Genomic DNA, 19,844 nt, shown 5'->3' on the forward strand with positions numbered 1-19,844 from the left:
CCGTCGCCATGCTCGCAGCTGCTCAAACTATAAACGTTGGGAGGGGAGCGAGGACGTTCATGTTCATCACTCACCACGTTAGGTCATCAGATGCTACAAAACAATATGTCTCTGCAAAAAAAACTAAATCATCTTAAGTTTTTCCTTGTTGGACCTCCATCGATAATGTAGCCTATTTCAGTTTGTGTAGTTGTTGGTTTAGTACGTTCTCCATGTGTAGTCGTTGGTTTAGTACAGTCTATATGTGTAGTTGTTGGTTTAGTACGTTCTCCATGTGTAGTCGTTGGTTTAGTACAGTCTATATGTGTAGTTGTTGGTGTAGTACAGTCTCCATGTGTAGTTGTTGGTGTAGTACAATCTCCATGTGTAGTTGTTGGTGTAGTACAGTCTATGTGTAGTTGTTGGTTTAGTACAGTCTATATGTGTAGTTGTTGGTGTAGTACAGTCTCCATGTGTAGTACAGTCTCCATGTGTAGTACAGTCTCCATGTGTAGTACAGTCTCCATGTGTAGTACAGTCTATGTGTAGTTGTTGGTTTAGTACAGTCTCTATGTGTAGTTGTTGGTGTAGTACAGTCTCCGTGTAGTTGTTGGTTTAGTACAGTCTATATGTGTAGTTGTTGGTGTAGTACAGTCGCCATGTGTAGTTGTTGGTGTAGTACAGTCTCCATGTGTAGTTGTTGGTGTAGTACAGTCTCCATGTGTAGTTGTTGGTGTAGTACAGTCTCCATGTGTAGTTGTTGGTGTAGTACAGTCTCCATGTGTAGTACAGTCTCTATGTGTAGTTGTTGGTGTAGTACAGTCTATGTGTAGTTGTTGGTGTAGTACAGTCTCCATGTGTAGTTGTTGGTGTAGTACAGTCTCCATGTGTAGTTGTTGGTGTAGTACAGTCGCCATGTGTAGTTGTTGGTGTAGTACAGTCTCCATGTGTAGTTGTTGGTGTAGTACAGTCTCCATGTGTAGTTGTTGGTGTAGTACAGTCTCCATGTGTAGTTGTTGGTGTAGTACAGTCTCCATGTGTAGTTGTTGGTGTAGTACAGTCTCCATGTGTAGTTGTTGGTGTAGTACAGTCTCCATGTGTAGTTGTTGGTGTAGTACAGTCTCTATGTGTAGTTGTTGGTGCAGTACAGTCTATGTGTAGTTGTTGGTGTAGTACAGTCTCTATGTGTAGGCACATATTGCGTCATGATTGCAAGTGATTTCCAAATGTCCCCATATGGTTCCTGGTTTTAATATCCCTTCTAAAACGCCCTTCTAGCCAATCAGAAATTAGTATTCAACAATGCTGTGATAGAAATATATATGAATGCGATCAATTAGATGGTCAATTAATGGTCAATTAGATGGTCAATTAGATGGTCAATTAGATGCTCAATTAGATGCTCAATTAGATGCTCAATTAGATGCTCAATTAGATGCTCAATTCAGTTTGATGGTCCATAGGTTCCGTGCTTAATATGAGCCAGAACTGCTCATACGCTCATGCACTCATACACTCTTTTTCCTCTGTGTTTCCTCGTGGGAAACCGACAGAGAACTGAGAAGCTTCTGGAGACCATAGACCAGTTGTATCTGGAGTTTGCCAAGCGAGCTGCTCCGTTCAACAACTGGATGGAGGGAGCCATGGAGGATCTGCAGGACACCTTCATAGTTCACACCATAGAGGAGATACAGGTTAGTACTGTAGAGGGGCACACACACATACATAAACACATACACACACATATAAACACACACACACACACACACACATAAACACACACACATACAGATAAACACACACACACACACACACACATAAACACACATAAACACAAGCACACACATAAACACATACACACACACACACACACACACACACAAACAGACGCACATACATACACACAAACATGTCCTGCTACGCACACACTGTACGTCTCACTTCCCAGCCGACAGAGATAGTGACCTTGTCCTTGAGACGCACTCCCTGTTCTCTCCCAAATCTCTAGTCAGGTCGGCACCGAGCTCAGACAGGCTGTGTTTAAAATACCATAAAGACATATTGTTTTACCCTCATTCTGACAACACATGTATTGATTATGATTTCATACATTCTAATCAATTCCATACAATTAATACGTTTCAGGGTGGAATATTCTAATCATTCAATTGACAGACAATTCTCACCTATCTCACACACACACACACACACACACACACATTTGATTGTGTGTGTGCGTGTGTCTTCGTCCGTTTGCAGGGTCTGAGTACAGCCCACGAGCAGTTTAAAGCCACTCTCCCTGATGCGGATAAGGAACGCGGTGCCATCCTGGGAATCCACAATGAGATCGCCAAGATAGTGGCCACCTATCATGTGAACATGGCTGGTACCAACCCTTACACCACCATCAACCCTCAGGACATCAACGCCAAGTGGGACAAGGTGTGGGACAGGGTGTGGGACAGGGTGTGGGACAGGGTATGGGACAAGGTGTGGGACAGGCAACACGTACAGGAGAACAACACTAAGTGTATGGGACAGGGTGTGGGACAGGGTGTGGGACAAGGTGTGGGACAGGGTGTGGGACAAGGTGTGGGACAGGCAACACGTACAGGAGATCAACACTAAGTGTATGGGACAGGGTGTGGGACAGGGTGTGGGACAAGGTGTGGGACAGGCAACACGTACAGGAGATCAACACTAAGTGTATGGGACAGGGTGTGGGACAGGGTGTGGGACAAGGTGTGGGACAGGGTGTGGGACAGGGTGTCTCTCCCCCGGCCACCCCAGGTGAGACACCCCTCTATGACTCTAACCCCTGTCTCTCCCCCCACCACCCCAGGGGAGACACCCCTCTATGACTCTAACCCCTGTCTCTCCCCCACCACCCCAGGTGATACACCCCTCTATGACTCTAACCCCTGTCTCTCCCCCACCACCCCAGGTGAGACACCCCTCTATGACTCTAACCCCTGTCTCTCCCCCACCACCCCAGGTGAGACACCCCTCTATGACTCTAACCCCTGTCTCTCCCCCCACCACCCCAGGTGAGACACCCCTCTATGACTCTAACCCCTGTCTCTCCCTCCACCACCCCAGGTGAGACACCCCTCTATGACTCTAACCCCTGTCTCTCCCCCACCACCCCAGGTGAGACACCCCTCTATGACTCTAACCCCTGTCTCTCCCCCACCACCCCAGGTGATACACCCCTCTATGACTTTAACCCCTGTCTCTCCCCCCACCACCCCAGGTGAGACACCCCTCTATGACTCTAACCCCTGTCTCTCCCCCACCACCCCAGGTGATACACCCCTCTATGACTCTAACCCCTGTCTCTCCCCCACCACCCCAGGTGATACACCCCTCTATGACTCTAACCCCTGTCTCTCCCCCCACCACCCCAGGTGAGACACCCCTCTATGACTCTAACCCCTGTCTCTCCCCCCACCACCCCAGGTGATACACCCCTCTATGACTCTAACCCCTGTCTCTCCCCCCACCACCCCAGGTGAGACACCCCTCTATGACTCTAACCCCTGTCTCTCCCCCCACCACCCCAGGTGAGACACCCCTCTATGACTCTAACCCCTGTCTCTCCCCCACCACCCGAGGTGAGACACCCATCTATGACTCTAACCCCTGTCTCTCCCCCCACCACCCCAGGTGATACACCCCTCTATGACTCTAACCCCTGTCTCTCCCCCCACCACCCGAGGTGAGACACCCATCTATGACTCTAACCCCTGTCTCTCCCCCCACCACCCCAGGTGATACACCCCTCTATGACTCTAACCCCTGTCTCTCCCCCCACCACCCCAGGTGAGACACCCCTCTATGACTCTAACCCCTGTCTCTCCCCCACCACCCGAGGTGAGACACCCATCTATGACTCTAACCCCTGTCTCTCCCCCCACCACCCCAGGTGATACACCCCTCTATGACTCTAACCCCTGTCTCTCCCCCCACCACCCCAGGTGAGACACCCCTCTATGACTCTAACCCCTGTCTCTCCCCCACCACCCCAGGTGAGACACCCCTCTATGACTCTAACCCCTGTCTCTCCCCCACCACCCCAGGGGAGACACCCCTGTCTCTCCCCCCACCACCCCAGGTGATACACCCCTCTATGACTCTAACCCCTGTCTCTCCCCCCACCACCCCAGGTGAGACACCCCTCTATGACTCTAACCCCTGTCTCTCCCCCGGCCACCCCAGGTGATACACCCCTCTATGACTCTAACCCCTGTCTCTCCCCCGGCCACCCCAGGTGATACACCCCTCTATGACTCTAACCCCTGTCTCTCCCCCGGCCACCCCAGGTGATACACCCCTCTATGACTCTAACCCCTGTCTCTCCCCCCACCACCCCAGGTGAGACACCCCTTTATGACTCTAACCCCTGTTTCTCCCCCGGCCACCCCAGGTGAGACAGCTGGTGCCACAGAGGGACCAGGCCCTGATCGAGGAGCACGCCCGCCAGCAGAACAACGAACGTCTCCGGAGGCAGTTTGCCAACCAAGCCAATGTCATCGGGCCCTGGATACAAACCAAGATGGAGGTGAGTCTACACAGAGCAGAGCAGGTAGAGTTGGTTCTGGACAGAACAGGTAGAGTTGGTACTGGACAGAACGGGTAGAGTTGGTTTTGGACAGAGCGGGTAGAGTTGGTTCTGGACAGAACGGGTAGAGTTGGTACTGGACAGAACGGGTAGAGTTGGTTCTGGACAGAACGGGTAGAGTTGGTTCTGGACAGAACAGGTAGAGTTGGTTCTGGACAGAACAGGTAGAGTTGGTTCTGGACAGAACAGGTAGAGTTGGTTCTGGACAGAACAGGTAGAGTTGGCTCTGGACAGAACAGTTGGTTCTGGACAGAACAGAACAGGTAGAGTTGGTTCTGGACAGAACAGAACCGGTAGAGTCGATTCTGGACAGAACAGAACCGGTAGAGTCGGTTCTGGACAGAACAGAACAGGTAGAGTCGGTACTGGACAGAACAGGTAGAGTCGGTACTGGACAGAACAGGTAGAGTCGGTACTGGACAGAACAGAACAGGTAGAGTCGGTACTGGACAGAACAGGTAGAGTTGGTACTGGACAGAACAGAACAGGTAGAGTCGGTACTGGACAGAGCAGGTAGAGTTGGTACTGGACAGAACAGGTAGAGTTGGTACTGGACAGAACAGGTAGAGTTGGTACTGGACAGAGCAGGTAGAGTTGGTACTGGACAGAACAGAACCGGTAGAGTTGGTACTGGACAGAACAGGTTGAGTTGGTTCTGGACAGAACAGGTTGAGTTGGTTCTGGACAGAACAGGTTGAGTTGGTTCTGGACGGAACAGGTTGAGTCGGTTCTGGACTGGACAGAACAGGTAGAGTCGGTTCTGGACAGAACAGAACAGGTAGAGTCGGTTCTGGACAGAACAGAACAGGTAGAGTCGGTTCTGGACAGAACAGAACAGGTAGAGTCGGTACTGGACAGAACAGGTAGAGTCGGTACTGGACAGAACAGGTAGAGTCGGTACTGGACAGAACAGGTAGAGTCGGTACTGGACAGAACAGGTAGAGTCGGTACTGGACAGAACAGGTAGAGTCGGTTCTGGACAGAACAGAACTGGTAGAGTCGGTTCTGGACAGAACAGGTAGAGTCGGTACTGGACAGAACAGAACTGGTAGAGTTGGTTCTGGACAGAACAGAACTGGTAGAGTTGGTTCTGGACAGAACAGAACAGGTAGAGTTGGTTCTGGACAGAACAGAACAGGTAGAGTTGGTTCTGGACAGAACAGAACAGGTAGAGTTGGTTCTGGACAGAACAGAACAGGTAGAGTTGGTTCTGGACAGAACAGAACAGGTAGAGTTGGTTCTGGACAGAACAGAACAGGTAGAGTTGGTTCTGGACAGAACAAAACAGGTAGAGTTGGTTCTGGACAGAACAGAACTGGTAGAGTTGGTTCTGGACAGAACAGAACAGGTAGAGTTGGTTCTGGACAGAACAGAACAGGTAGAGTTGGTACTGGACAGAACAGAACAGGTAGAGTTGGTACTGGACAGAACAGAACAGGTAGAGTTGGTTCTGGACAGAACAGAACAGGTAGAGTTGGTTCTGAACAGAACAGGTAGAGTTGGTACTGGACAGAACAGAACAAGTAGAGTTGGTACTGGATAGAACAGGTAGAGTTGGTACTGGACAGAACAGGTAGAGTTGGTTCTGGACAGAACAGAACAGGTAGAGTTGGTACTGGACAGAACAGGTAGAGTTGGTACTGGACAGAACAGAACAGGTAGAGTTGGTTCTGGACAGAACAGAACAGGTAGAGTTGGTACTGAACAGAACAGGTAGAGTTGTAAGTGTCAAAGACGCTTGGATTCAGACCACAACTTTTATCATGCCTGTCATCCTCAATCGTATCACCCCTGTCATCCTCAATCGTATCACCCCTGTCATCCTCAATCGTATCAACCCTGTCATCCTCAATCGTATCACTCCTGTCATCCTCAATCGTATCACCCCTGTCATCCTCAATCGTATCCCCCCTGTCATCCTCAATCGTATCACCCCTGTCATCCTCAATCGTATCACCCCTGTCATCCTTAATCGTATCACCCCTGTCATCCTCAAAAACAGTTTTGTTTGTGTTCTCACGCCTGTTTCTATTCACAATCTAATTCAAACATTCTTTCCAGTAGGTCTTGACTCACACTCTCCTCATGTATTATCCTCCCTCTTCTCCTCCCTGTGTTTCTCTCTCTGCAGGAGATTGGTCGTATCTCTATCGAGATGCACGGAACCCTGGAGGATCAGCTGACCCACCTCCGCCAATACGAGAAGAACATCGTCAACTACAAGCCAAAGATCGACCAATTGGAGGGAGACCACCAGCTGATTCAGGAAGCTCTGATCTTCGACAACAAACACACCAACTATACCATGGAGGTGAGAAGCGCACATCTACACAACACTACACTACGGATTTACTGTAACACACGACTACCCAACACACAACTACACAACACGCAACTACACAACAAGCACATCAACTACATCATGGAAGGTAATGGAAAGAAATAGAAGTCCAACCGATCCCAAGAGAGGGTACAAGTTGATCTTTACTGATCACCGCTACAGATCCCAAGAGAGGGTACAAGTTGATCTTTACTGATCACCGCTACAGATCCCAAGAGAGGGTACAAGTTGATCTTTACTGATCACCGCTACAGATCCCAAGAGAGGGTACAAGTTGATCTTTACTGATCACCGCTACAGATCCCAAGAGAGGGTACAAGTTGATCTTTACTGATCACTGATACAGATCCCAAGATAGGGTACACGTTGATCTTTACAGATCCCAAGAGAGGGTACAAGTTGATCTTTACAGATCCCAAGAGAGAGTACAAGTTGATCTTTACTGATCACCGCTACAGATCCCAAGAGAGGGTACAAGTTGATCTTTACTGATCACAGCTACAGATCCCAAGAGAGGGTACACGTTGATCTTTACTGATCACCGCTACAGATCCCAAGAGAGGGTACAAGTTGATCTTTACTGATCACCGCTACAGATCCCAAGAGAGGGTACAAGTGGTATAGAATAGATGATCTGATCTTACGACGACCATCTTCAAACTTCTTGGTGTCTCAACTTCTTTCTTTCAATTCAATTTTCTCCCTCTCTCTCTTCCCCTCTCTCTACCTGTCTATCTGTTTCTCTCTTTCCTCTCTCTCCTCCTCTCCCTCTCTCGTCCTCCCTGCAGCATATCCGTGTGGGCTGGGAGCAGCTCCTGACCACCATCGCCAGAACCATCAACGAGATCGAGAACCAGATTCTGACGCGGGATGCCAAGGGCATCAGCCAGGACCAGATGAACGAGTTCAGAGCCTCCTTCAACCACTTCGACAGGGTCAGTTTCACAGAGAAGAGACCGTACAGGGAGGAAGAGGTGCTGTGGGGGGAGGGGTTAGACCGTTTCAGGGTCAGTTTCACAGAGAAGAGACCGTACAGGGAGGAAGAGGTGCTGTGGGGGGAGGGGTTAGACCGTTTCAGGGTCAGTTTCACAGAGAAGAGACCGTACAGGGAGGAAGAGGTGCTGTGGGGGGAGGGGTTAGACCGTTTCAGGGTCAGTTTCACAGAGAAGAGACCGTACAGGGAGGAAGAGGTGCTGTGGGGGGAGGGGTTAGACCGTTTCAGGGTCAGTTTCACAGAGAAGAGACCGTCCAGGGAGGAAGAGGTGCTGTGGGGGGAGGGGTTAGACCGTTTCAGGGTCAGTTTCACAGAGAAGAGACCGTCCAGGGAGGAAGAGGTGCTGTGGGGGGAGGGGTTAGACCGTTTCAGGGTCAGTTTCACAGAGAAGAGACCGTACAGGGAGGAAGAGGTGCTGTGGGGGGAGGGGTTAGACCGTTTCAGGGTCAGTTTCACAGAGAAGAGACCGTCCAGGGAGGAAGAGGTCCTGTGGGGGGTAGACTGTTTTAGGTCACATATACTGTATAGTACACTCATATTGCCTAACTACTGAATAGTACGGATCAGAATATCGTTATGGACGATGTGTTTTACACATATTTAGGCCGCATGAGCAAAGCGAGGAGGTTGAGGTGGGCGGAGGATCGTTTGTTGGGTCATTGAACCATGTTATTCCTCTCATAGTGGCACTAACAAAACTACAGGACGTGCATCATGTAGATAATCAACCAGGACCAACTGATAACATCGATCGTGGTGTTTGAACTAATCTAACTTTACCATATCTGTTGATGAAGAGAAAGGAGATGATACATTAAGAACACACGTGTCCCAGAGACTTTTACCTTAGTCCTACTGCACTGACGAGAGAAAGGAGATGATACATTAAGAATACACGTGTCCCAGAGACTTTTACCTTAGTCCTACTGCACTGACGAGAGAGAGGAGATGATACATTAAGAACACACGTGTCCCAGAGACTTTTACCTTAGTCCTACTGCACTGACGAGAGAAAGGAGATGATACATTAAGAACACACGTGTCCCAGAGACTTTTACCTTAGTCCTACTGCACTGACGAGAGAGAGGAGATGATACATTATGTCCCAGAGACTTTTACCTTAGTCCTACTGCACTGTCGAGAGAGAGAGGAGATGATACATTAAGAACACACGTGTCCCAGAGACTTTTACCTTAGTCCTACTGCACTGACGAGAGAAAGGAGATGATACATTAAGAACACACGTGTCCCAGAGACTTTTACCTTAGTCCTACTGCACTGACGAGAGAAAGGAGATGATACATTAAGAATACACGTGTCCCAGAGACTTTTACCTTAGTCCTACTGCACTGACGAGAGAGAGAGGAGATGATACATTAAGAACACACGTGTCCCAGAGACTTTTACCTTAGTCCTACTGCACTGACGAGAGAAAGGAGATGATACATTAAGAATACACGTGTCCCAGAGACTTTTACCTTAGTCCTACTGCACTGTCGAGAGAGAGAGGAGATGATACATTAAGAACACACGTGTCCCAGAGACTTTTACCTTAGTCCTACTGCACTGATGAGAGAGAGGAGATGAGACTTTACCTTAGTCCTACTGCACTGACGAGAGAGAGGAGATGATACATTATGTCCCAGAGACTTTACCTTAGTCCTACTGCACTGACGAGAGAGAGGAGATGATACATTATGTCCCAGATACTTTACCTTAGTCCTACTGCACTGATGAGAGAGAGGAGATGATACATTATGTCCCAGAGACTTTACCTTAGTCCTACTGCACTGACGAGAAAGAGGAGATGAGACATTACCTTAGTCCTACTGCACTGACGAGAAAGAGGAGATGAGACTTTACCTTAGTCCTACTGCACTGACGAGAGAGAGGAGATGAGACTTTACCTTAGTCCTACTGCACTGACGAGAGAGAGGAGATGAGACTTTACCTTAGTCCTACTGCACTGACGAGAGAGAGCATTTACAAAGCCTTTTTTAGGGGTGGTGTCTTTCTCTTTGTGGATAAAAATATATAGGGGAACTTTTCCCATGAAAAATGGCTGTGACCCAGGGAGCCCCGCCCAGGCAACCCGGTGACCCCCGCCCAGGCAACCCGGTGACCCCCGCCCAGGCAAACTGGTGACCCCCGCCCAGGCAAACCGGTGACCCAGGGACACTGGTGACCCCCGCCCAGGCAAACCGTTGTTTCAGCCAAACAAGACTCGTTACAGATACAGTGCATCAGAGTACATAGTACACGCCGAATGAAAAATAAATCCACTTTCAACTCTACCAATAGTTTTTTTTTTTCTCTCAATAATACCTACTCTGATCTTGGCACATGCCCTCTAGCCAACAGCTCACAGATACAGTACAGATACAGATACATGCAAGTCAGTTCAGAACGACGGTCTAGGAACAGTGGGGTTAACTTCCTTGTTCAGGGGCAGAACGACAGATTTGTACCTTGTCAGCTTGGGGATTTGATCTTGCAACCTTCCGGTTACTAGTCCAACGCTCTAACCACTAGGCTACCCTGATAGAGGGTGAGAATTATTATTTTTTTATTTTTTGTCAAACGGCAGGCAAGCATCGATCGTCATGGTCACCACGGTCACCACAATAAGAAGAATAAAGGTTAGGACTGTGAACTTTTACCACCCTGTGATAACACCCGAGTTAATCTGTAGCCTAATGAATGGCATGGTTTCTACGACATCATAGTGGAGGAAGAACCCCCAAACACATCACATCATCTCGTGACTCCAAGTGTACTTCAATATTGATTCTTATTATATCAATATTTGTGCTATACAAGGCATTTCCACCGCCATTTCTCGCATAATCAATTTTTATCTGTCGGCATTTATAAAATTGTACTTGAAAACGTCCTAATTCTCCTCTGTCTTTTACACATGAAAACATGTGGATGTAATTGTGGTCAGTGAGTGTAATTTCCATTAGGATAAAATAAAATAATCTACTTTTTTGTTTATTCTGTTGTTACTAGCGATAGGCCTATTCCTAAATAAATAAAAAATTCTAAAATAATTATGTGGACCCCCCTGCAGTACCTCTGTGGACCCCACCCCCCACCCCAGTTTGAATAATATAGTCCCCTATTGTTATTTAACCTATGTGGTGCTATGTACCCAAGCTCAGTCCCAGGGACCCCTGAGGGGGGGGGGGGGGGGGGGGGTGGTGTTTTGGTTTTTGCCCTAGCACTACACAGCTGAATCAACTCATCATGAATTGAATCAGCTGTATAGTGCTAGGGCAAAAAACAAAACAAAATGTGCCCCCATTTGGGGACCCCGGGACCAAGTTTGGGAAACACTGTGTTACTGTATATGATGTGAAATGAATGATACCTCGTACTGTCTACTATAGTCTGCTGGCCACACTGCACCTAACAGCTCTGAATGCCTCCATATGACACAGCACCTCACCTCAGGTCCTAATGTTTGGCACTGTTGTGTTTTCTGTCTCTTCTTGTGCATGGTCCCAACCCCTTATCAACCATCCCCAACCCCTTATCAACCATCCCCTCCTATCCCCAACCCCTTATCAACCATCCCCTCCTATCCCCAACCCCTTATCAACCATCCCCAACCCCTTATCAACCATCCCCTCCTATCCCCAACCCCTTATCAACCATCCCCAACCCCTTATCAACCATCCCCTCCTATCCCCAACCCCTTATCAACCATCCCCAACCCCTTATCAACCATCCCCTCCTATCCCCAACCCCTTATCAACCATCCCCAACCCCTTATCAACCATCCCCTCCTATCCCCAACCCCTTATCAACCCCCCCATCTCCAACCCCATATCAACAATCCCCAACCCCTTATCAACCCCCCGATCCCCAACCCCTTATCAACCATCTCCAACCCCTTATCAACCCCCCCATCTCAACCCCTTATCAACAATCCCCAACCCCTTATCAACCCCCCCATCCCCAACCCCTTATCAACCCCCCCATCCCCAACCCCTTATCAACCCCCCCATCTCAACCCCATATCAACAATCCCCAACCCCTTATCAACCCCCCCCATCTCAACCCCTTATCAACAATCCCCAACCCCTTATCAACCCCCCCATCCCCAACCCCTTATCAACAATCCCCAACCCCTTATCAACCCCCCCATCCCCAACCCCTTATCAACCCCCCATCCCCAACCCCTTATCAACCCCCCCATCTCAACCCCTTATCAACCATCCCCTCCTATCTCCAACCCCTTATCAACCCCCCCATCCCCAACCCCTTATCAACCCCCCCATCCCCTTATCAACCATCCAACCCCCCCATCCCCAACCCCTTATCAACCCCCCCATCCCCTTATCAACCATCCACCCCTACCCCCAACCCCTTATCAACCAACCAACCCCCCCATCCCCAACCCCTTATCAACCCCCCCATCCCCAACCCCTTATCAACCCCCCATCCCCTTATCAACCATCCACCCCTACACCCAACCCCTTATCAACCATCCCCTCCTATCTCCAACCCCTTATCAACCCCCCCATCCCCAACCCCTTATCAACCATCCCCTCCTACCCCCAACCCCTTATCAACCAACCCCCCCATCCCCAACCCCTTATCAACCATCCCCAACCCCTTATCAACCATCCCCTCCTACCCCCAACCCCTTATCAACCAACCCCCCCATCCCCAACCCCTTATCAACCATCCACCCCAACCCCTTATCAACCATCCACCCCTACCCCCTCTCCCTCTGCATGACGCACACCCACCCTCTCCAATCCACCCTGCTCCTCCTGCCCACCCCCACTTCACATGCACCTGGCCCACACTCACCTGGCCTTTGGTACCTGGCACACCTGGTTGGCACCCCCACCGCACCTGACACCCTAGGACCACTCAGGCACTCTGGGGGCTGAGGAGTTCAAGGCCTGCCTGATCAGCCTGGGCTTCGATATAGCCAACGATGCACAGGTACTGAGGTTAACAATGTTGGTTTGTTTTGTTCTCTTCTTCCTCTACTTCCCTCTACTCCCCCCTACCTCCCTCTACTCCCCTCTACCTCCCTCTACTCCCCTCTACCTCTCTACTCCCCTCTACCTCTCTACTCCCCCCTACCTCCCTCTACTCCCCTCTACCTCCCTCTACTCCCCTCTACCTCCCTCTACTCCCCTCTACCTCTCTACTCCCCTCTACCTCTCTACTCCCCTCTACCTCTCTACTCCCCTCTACCTCTCTACTCCCCTCTACCTCTCTACTCCCCTCTACCTCTCTACTCCCCTCTACCTCTCTACTCCCCTCTACCTCTCTACTCCCCTCTACCTCTCTACTCCCCTCTACCTCTCTACTCCCCTCTACCTCACTACTCCCCTCTACCTCTCTAACCCCCTCTACCTCTCTCTACTCCCCCCTACCTCTCTCTACTCCCCCTTACCTCCCTCTACTCCCCTCTACCTCCCTCTACTCCCCCCTACCTCCCTCTACTCCCCCCTACCTCCCTCTACTCCCCCCTACCTCCCTCTACTCCCCCCTACCTCCCTCTACTCCCCCCTACCTCCCTCTACTCCCCCCTACCTCCCTCTACTCCCCCCTACCTCCCTCTACTCCCCCCTACCTCCCTCTACTTCCCCCTACCTCCCTCTACTTCCCCCTACCTCCCTCTACTTCCCCCTACCTCCCTCTACTCCCCTCTACCTCCCTCAACTCCCCTCTACCTCTCTACTCCCCTCTACCTCTCTACTCCCCTCTACCTCTGTACTCCCCTCTACCTCTCTACTCCCCTCTACCTCCCTCTACTCCCCTCTACCTCTCTACTCCCCTCTACCTCTCTACTCCCCTCTACCTCTCTACTCCCCTCTACCTCCCTCTACTCCCCTCTACCTCCCTCTACTCCCCTCTACCTCTCTACTCCCCTCTACCTCTCTACTCCCCTCTACCTCTCTACTCCCCTCTACCTCTCTAACCCCCTCTACCTCTCTCTACTCCCCTTACCTCGCTTTACTCCCCCCTACCTCCCTCTACTCCCCCCTACCTCCCTCTACCCCCCCCCTACCTCCCTCTACTCCCCCCTACCTCCCTCTACTCCCCCTTACCTCCCTCTACTCCCCCCTACCTCCCTCTACTCCCCCTTACCTCCCTCTACTCCCCCCTACCTCCCTCTACTCCCCCCTACCTCCCTCTACTCCCCCCTACCTCCCTCTACTCCCCCCTACCTCCCTCTACTCCCCCCTACATCCCTCTACTCCCCCCTACCTCCTCTACTCCCCCTACCTCCCTCTACTCCCCCCTACCTCCCTCTACTCCCCCCTATCTCTCTCTACTCCCCCCTATCTCTCTCTACTCCCCTCTACCTCTCTACTCCCCTCTACCTCTCTACTCCCCTCTACCTCTCTACTCCCCTCTACCCCTCTACTCCCCCCTACCTCCCTATACTCCCCCCTATCTCTCTCTACTCCCCTCTACCTCTCTACTCCCCTCTAACCACCTCTACTCTCCTCTAACCACCTCTACCCCCTCTACTCTCCTCTAACCACCTCTACCCCCTCTACTCTCCTCTAACCACCTCTACTCCCCCTACCTCCCTCTACTCTCCTCTAACCACCTCTACTCCTCCCTCTACTCTCCTCTAACCACCTCTACCTCCCTCTACTCTCCTCTAACCACCTCTACTCCCCCTACCTCCCTCTCCTCTCCTAACCACCTCTACTCTCCTCTAACCACCTCTACTCCCCTCTACTCTCCTCTACCTCTCTCTACTCCCTCTACTCCTCCCTCTACTCTCCTCTAACCACCTCTACCCCTCTACCTCTCTCTACTCCCCCCACCTCCCTCTACTCCTCCCTCTACTCTCCTCTAACCACCTCTACTCTCCTCTAACCACCTCTACTCCCCCCACCTCCCTCTACCTCCTAACCACCTCTACTCTCCTCTAACCACCTCTACTCCTCCCTCTACTCTCCTAACCACCTCTACTCTCCTCTAACCACCTCTACTCCCCCACCTCCCTCTACTCTCCTAACCACCTCTACTCTCCTCTAACCACCTCTACTCCTCCCTCTACTCTCCTCTAACCACCTCTACTCTCCTCTAACCACCTCTACTCCTCCCTCTACTCTCCTCTACCACCTCTACCCCCTTACCTCCCTCTACTCTCCTCTAACCACCTCTACTCCCTTACCTTTATTCTTCTGATTCTTCTTCTACCCCCCCCTACCTCCTCTACTCTCCTCTAACCACCTCTACTCCTCCCTCTACTCTCCTCTAACCACCTCTACTCCTCCCTCTACTCTCCTCTAACCACCTCTACTCCTCCCTCTACTCTCCTCTAACCACCTCTACTCCTCCCTCTACTCTCCTCTAACCACCTCTACTCCTCCCTCTACTCTCCTCTAACCACCTCTACTCCTCCCTCTACTCTCCTCTAACCACCTCTACTCCTCCCTCTACTCTCCTCTAACCACCTCTACTCCTCCCTCTACTCTCCTCTAACCACCTCTACCCCTCCCTCTACTCTCCTCTAACCACCTCTACTCCCCCCTACCTCCCTCTCCTCTCCTAACCACCTCTACTCCTCCCTCTACTCTCCTCTAACCACCTCTACCCCTCTACCTCTCTCTACTCCCCCCTACCTCTCTCTCCTCTCCTAACCACCTCTACTCCCCCCTACCTCCCTCTCCTCTCCTAACCACCTCTACTCCTCCCTCTACTCTCCTCTAACCACCTCTACCCCTCCCTCTACTCTCCTCTAACCACCTCTACCTCCCCTACTCTCCTCTAACCACCTCTACCCCTCCCTCTACTCTCCTCTAACCACCTCTACCTCCCTCTACTCTCCTCTAACCACCTCTACTCCTCCCTCTACTCTCCTCTAACCACCTCTACTCTCCTCTAACCACCTCTACTCCTCCCTCCACTCTCCTCTAACCACCTCTACTCTCCTCTAACCACCTCTACTCCTCCCTCTACTCTCCTCTAACCACCTCTACTCCTCCCTCTACTCTCCTCTAACCACCTCTACTCCTCCCTCTACTCTCCTCTAACCACCTCTACTCTCCTCTAACCACCTCTACTCCTCCCTCTACTCTCCTCTAACCACCTCTACCTCCCTCTACTCTCCTCTAACCACCTCTACTCCTCCCTCTACTCCCCCTACCTCCCTCTACTCTCCTCTACCCCTCTACCTTTATTCTTCTGATTCTTCTTCTACCCCCTTCTTACTATCCTTCCTCCAATTTTCCTTTCTCAATGTCATGTGACATCCCTCTCCTACTCTTATTCCCCCTCAATACCTCCTCCTCCTCAATACCTCCTATCACTTTTCAATCTTCTTCCTCGTTCGTTCCTCCTCCGTACTGTTTGTCCCTCTCTGATACCTGTAGAAGAAAACAGGGATGATGGAAGCTGAAGACTTCAAAACCTGCCTTATCTCCCTCGGTTACAACATGGTAAAGCCTAAACATCCGCTCCAATCCCCTCCCTCAGTCAAGTATCCTCCCATGGTTACTTATACACGTACCAAAATGTGTTTAGTCTGCCTTGTAGTCATTTGTGGAAACTGTTCACTTGTCTCTTCAAGATCAGTCTGCATTGAATTGGAAAAGAAATGTTTCACCAGTCATGATCACGTGTTGTAAAAAACCAGAAAATCGTCCATCGTCTCTGATTAACTGTATATTACTGTGTAAACATTCTAGTTTGTTTACTGTCTCTATAGCCTGGTCCCTGTCACATCTGTTTGTGCTGTCATACAATGACCATAGTTGGCAAGACACCACAAACAGATCTGGAAACCAGGCTATGTCTCAAATGGCCCTACATAGTGCACAACTTTTGACCAGAGCCCAAAAGGGCCCCACAATGGTTCCCGTGGTGACAGTGTTCGTGGCTCCTGTCCAATAGGGTGAAGCAGAGTTCTCTCGCATCATGAGCATCGTGGATCCCAACCGGGTGGGCGTGGTCACGTTCCAGGCCTTCATAGACTTCATGTCCCGGGAGACGGCCGACACAGACACCGCTGACCAGGTCATGGCCTCCTTCAAGGTCCTGGCTGGGGACAAGGTACTCCTCCAACTAGACCAGGGATGGGCAACTTTGATAGGGGTGGGAGCCACAAAAAAAATCTGAACTCATCATGAGGGGCTGCAGTGGCTTGTGGGTCTGTGTACCCACATCCATACACACACGCATACAGTCAGAGCCGGCCCTACCCTTTTGGGGGCCAAAATCGAAATCTTGACAGCGGAGAGTTTTAGAGTACATTTTCTGTAAATCTACACATTTTGCCATAAGGTAGAGAGAGACAAATGTTTGCAGTTTTTAAAGGCCCAGTACAGTCAAAAAACAGATTTTCCTCCATTTTATATATATATTTCCACACTGAGGTTGGAATAATAGTCGGTCAGTATCGGTCAATCAATCAATCAAATGTATTCATAAAGCTCACTGAAAGCCAGTCTAAGAAGCGGTAGATCGGTTCTACGTGCTCTATTTCTATGCTTCCCGTTAATTTTTGCGTCTTACTTTTGGTTTTGTACACCAGTTTCAAACAGCTGAAAATACAATATTTTTGGTCATTGAAAATCTATTTCTCAGCGGTGTGGATGATACAATGATTCTTTACATCCTGACTGCTTGTTTTGCCACATAAACTAAAATTAGGCAAATTATTAGAATTTATCCAACCAGGAAATGGCGGAGCAATTTTTGCTCATTGCACATTTTAAATAGGTACTTACTTTGGCCACTGCCAAATCTTGCTTAGGGCCCCCAAAAGCCTAGAGGCGTTTTTGTCTGATGAGCTTCCCTGATATTTTCCGGAACATTCCGATACCTTTCTGATGCATTTCAGTGACTTACGGCTGCAAACACACCTTTCCCATATTTCCAAGTCATTTGAAACACATATTCAAGTGATTAGCCTTTACGAACATAGAAATTTGGTTGCAGTTTCTGTGCCACAACAGGTTTTTTTTATACATCTTTAATACTGGTAATTAGAATGTGTTGTTTGGTGTCAAGTTATATGGCTACATTTTGTATGATTTTATGATTGCTTACTAAAAAGCTATTGTTTACCTTTTTTATTTATAAATACATAAACGTCTATTTGTGTGGCCCACGGCCAACCACTGATTTTATATTTTGGCCAAACGAGCCCAAAGGTTTGAGAACCCCTAGACTGTTCTTACCTTCTCGTTTCCCCTCCACCAGAACTACATCCTGGCCGATGAGCTTCGTCGTGAGTTGCCTCCTGACCAGGCAGAGTACTGTATTGCCCGCATGGCTCCCTACGCAGGCCCCGACGCGATACCCGGTGCCCTCGACTACATGTCCTTCTCCACCGCACTCTACGGAGAGAGTGACCTCTGAGTGACCTTTGACCCCTAACATGTGAGGTCGCTCACCAGCCTACCTGCTCTTACCACCGCCCCCCGCAAGACCCTCCTACTGCCCCAACACCGCAGCTCTGCTCTAGCATAGGTGCCAGATCTGTTTGTGTTGTCTTACCCAACTCATTGTTGTCACGCCAGTTTAGCAAAACACAGATCTGGCATCAGGCTAGCCCTGCTCTATAATGCTCAAAACAGCACAGACAAATCTGGCATCAGGCTAGCCCTGCTCTATAATGCTCAAAACAGCACAGACAAATCTGGCATCAGGCTAGCCCTGCTATACAACGCTCATAACAGCACAGACAAATCTGGCATCAGGCTAGCCCTGCTCTATAATGCTAACATGTTTTTTCTATGTTCCTGGCCTTATCTTATATGTCATAATCATCTTGTCTGCCCCCCCCCCCCCCCTTCCTTTTCCACTCATTCCCCCCTCCGCCAACCCCTTTACTGGTGTAGGCTGAAGTTGCCCCTAGATGCTGATCTGGGGTCAGTTTAGCACTTTCCCCACTCTAGTAGTTAGTTAGGATTGAGGGAGTGAAAGCTGATCCTAGATCTGTACCCAAGGGAAACTTCACCCCCGGACGGAGCAAGCCCCTTCCCTCCCTCATACTTTGTCTCAGTTGGACTCGCTTCCCATGCAGCAACACTCTCCAGGTTTACAAAAAGGGAGAGAAATGTGTTTTTATTTTTCTTGTTATTGTTTTTCTTCATAAAATGAATAAAGCTAACATATTTTATTATACAGAACAAAAAAAGGTATTTTTCTTCACCTGGTAAAAAAAAAAGAAAGAAACAACAATTGAAATAAAGATAAATTGCTATACTTGGTCCTTAATTTACCCATTGTTTTCTCCTTTGATAAGTACACAGTGACATTAATAACCGATGACGTTTATTGTGTCTGTGATGAAACTATATGTGATATTCAAAATGAACTATCTCCAGCATAAGTATGACATTGTGAAGCGATGTTGCTGAACATAAGACAATATCAAGCTGGAAAGTAGCTTTAGGTGCAGGTGTAATATGGTTCAATTTGGCACGAGGGGTTTGTGGTATATGGCCAATATACCACGGCTAAGGTCTGTTCTTAGTTACGACGCAACGTGGAGTGCCTGGATACAACCATTAGCCGTGGTATATTGGCCATATATCACAAACCCCTGTGTCTTATTGCTATTATCAACTGGTTACCAACGTAATTAGAGGAGTAAAAATACATGTTTTGTCATAGCCGTGGTATACGGTCTCATATACCACGGCTGTCAGCCAATCAGCATTCAGGGCCGGAACCACCCAGTTTATAATACAAATGAATGGTAGCTGGGGTGATAGACTGGATGTAGATTGGCTATAGGGCAATGCTGAGGATACAAGAGGAATATGCAATATCATATTCTGACATTTGAGCCCTGGGAGGTTATATACCCAAGTTCAGTCCACCCTGCTAGCAAGAAGTAGTTCTATTACTTTGTGTTTGAGAAGAATCCTGTTCCTGTACAGCGTTTTCTTTGGGCTGCTGGCTCT

At 49.5% G+C, this 19,844-nt stretch overlaps 1 protein-coding gene across 6 annotated transcripts in view; it reads left to right on the forward strand.

The window, feature by feature from the left end:
• The window catches only part of LOC110504277 (alpha-actinin-1), a 124,100-nt gene extending 104,960 nt beyond the window's left edge, over positions 1 to 19,140 (forward strand). For 2 of the 6 annotated variants that reach the window (XM_036962561.2, XM_090221383.1), the window contains exons 15-23: positions 1,533 to 1,673; positions 2,239 to 2,421; positions 4,406 to 4,540; positions 6,732 to 6,911; positions 7,730 to 7,876; positions 12,817 to 12,897; positions 16,302 to 16,367; positions 16,822 to 16,980; positions 18,133 to 19,140. In XM_036962561.2, coding sequence (XP_036818456.1) covers positions 1,533 to 1,673; positions 2,239 to 2,421; positions 4,406 to 4,540; positions 6,732 to 6,911; positions 7,730 to 7,876; positions 12,817 to 12,897; positions 16,302 to 16,367; positions 16,822 to 16,980; positions 18,133 to 18,291 — 1,251 coding nt within the window. In that variant the 3' untranslated portion in view covers positions 18,292 to 19,140. The remainder of the gene's footprint in view (positions 1 to 1,532; positions 1,674 to 2,238; positions 2,422 to 4,405; positions 4,541 to 6,731; positions 6,912 to 7,729; positions 7,877 to 12,816; positions 12,898 to 16,301; positions 16,368 to 16,821; positions 16,981 to 18,132) is intronic. The other 4 variants (XM_036962557.2, XM_036962558.2, XM_036962559.2 and 1 more) reach the window with 2 other exon arrangements.
• Positions 19,141 to 19,844: the final 704 nt, after the last annotated feature.

Source organism: Oncorhynchus mykiss, chromosome 25 (genome assembly GCF_057628025.1).
Source record: "Oncorhynchus mykiss isolate SJ-2025 chromosome 25, ASM5762802v1, whole genome shotgun sequence".
NCBI classification, from domain to species: Eukaryota; Metazoa; Chordata; class Actinopteri; order Salmoniformes; family Salmonidae; genus Oncorhynchus; species Oncorhynchus mykiss.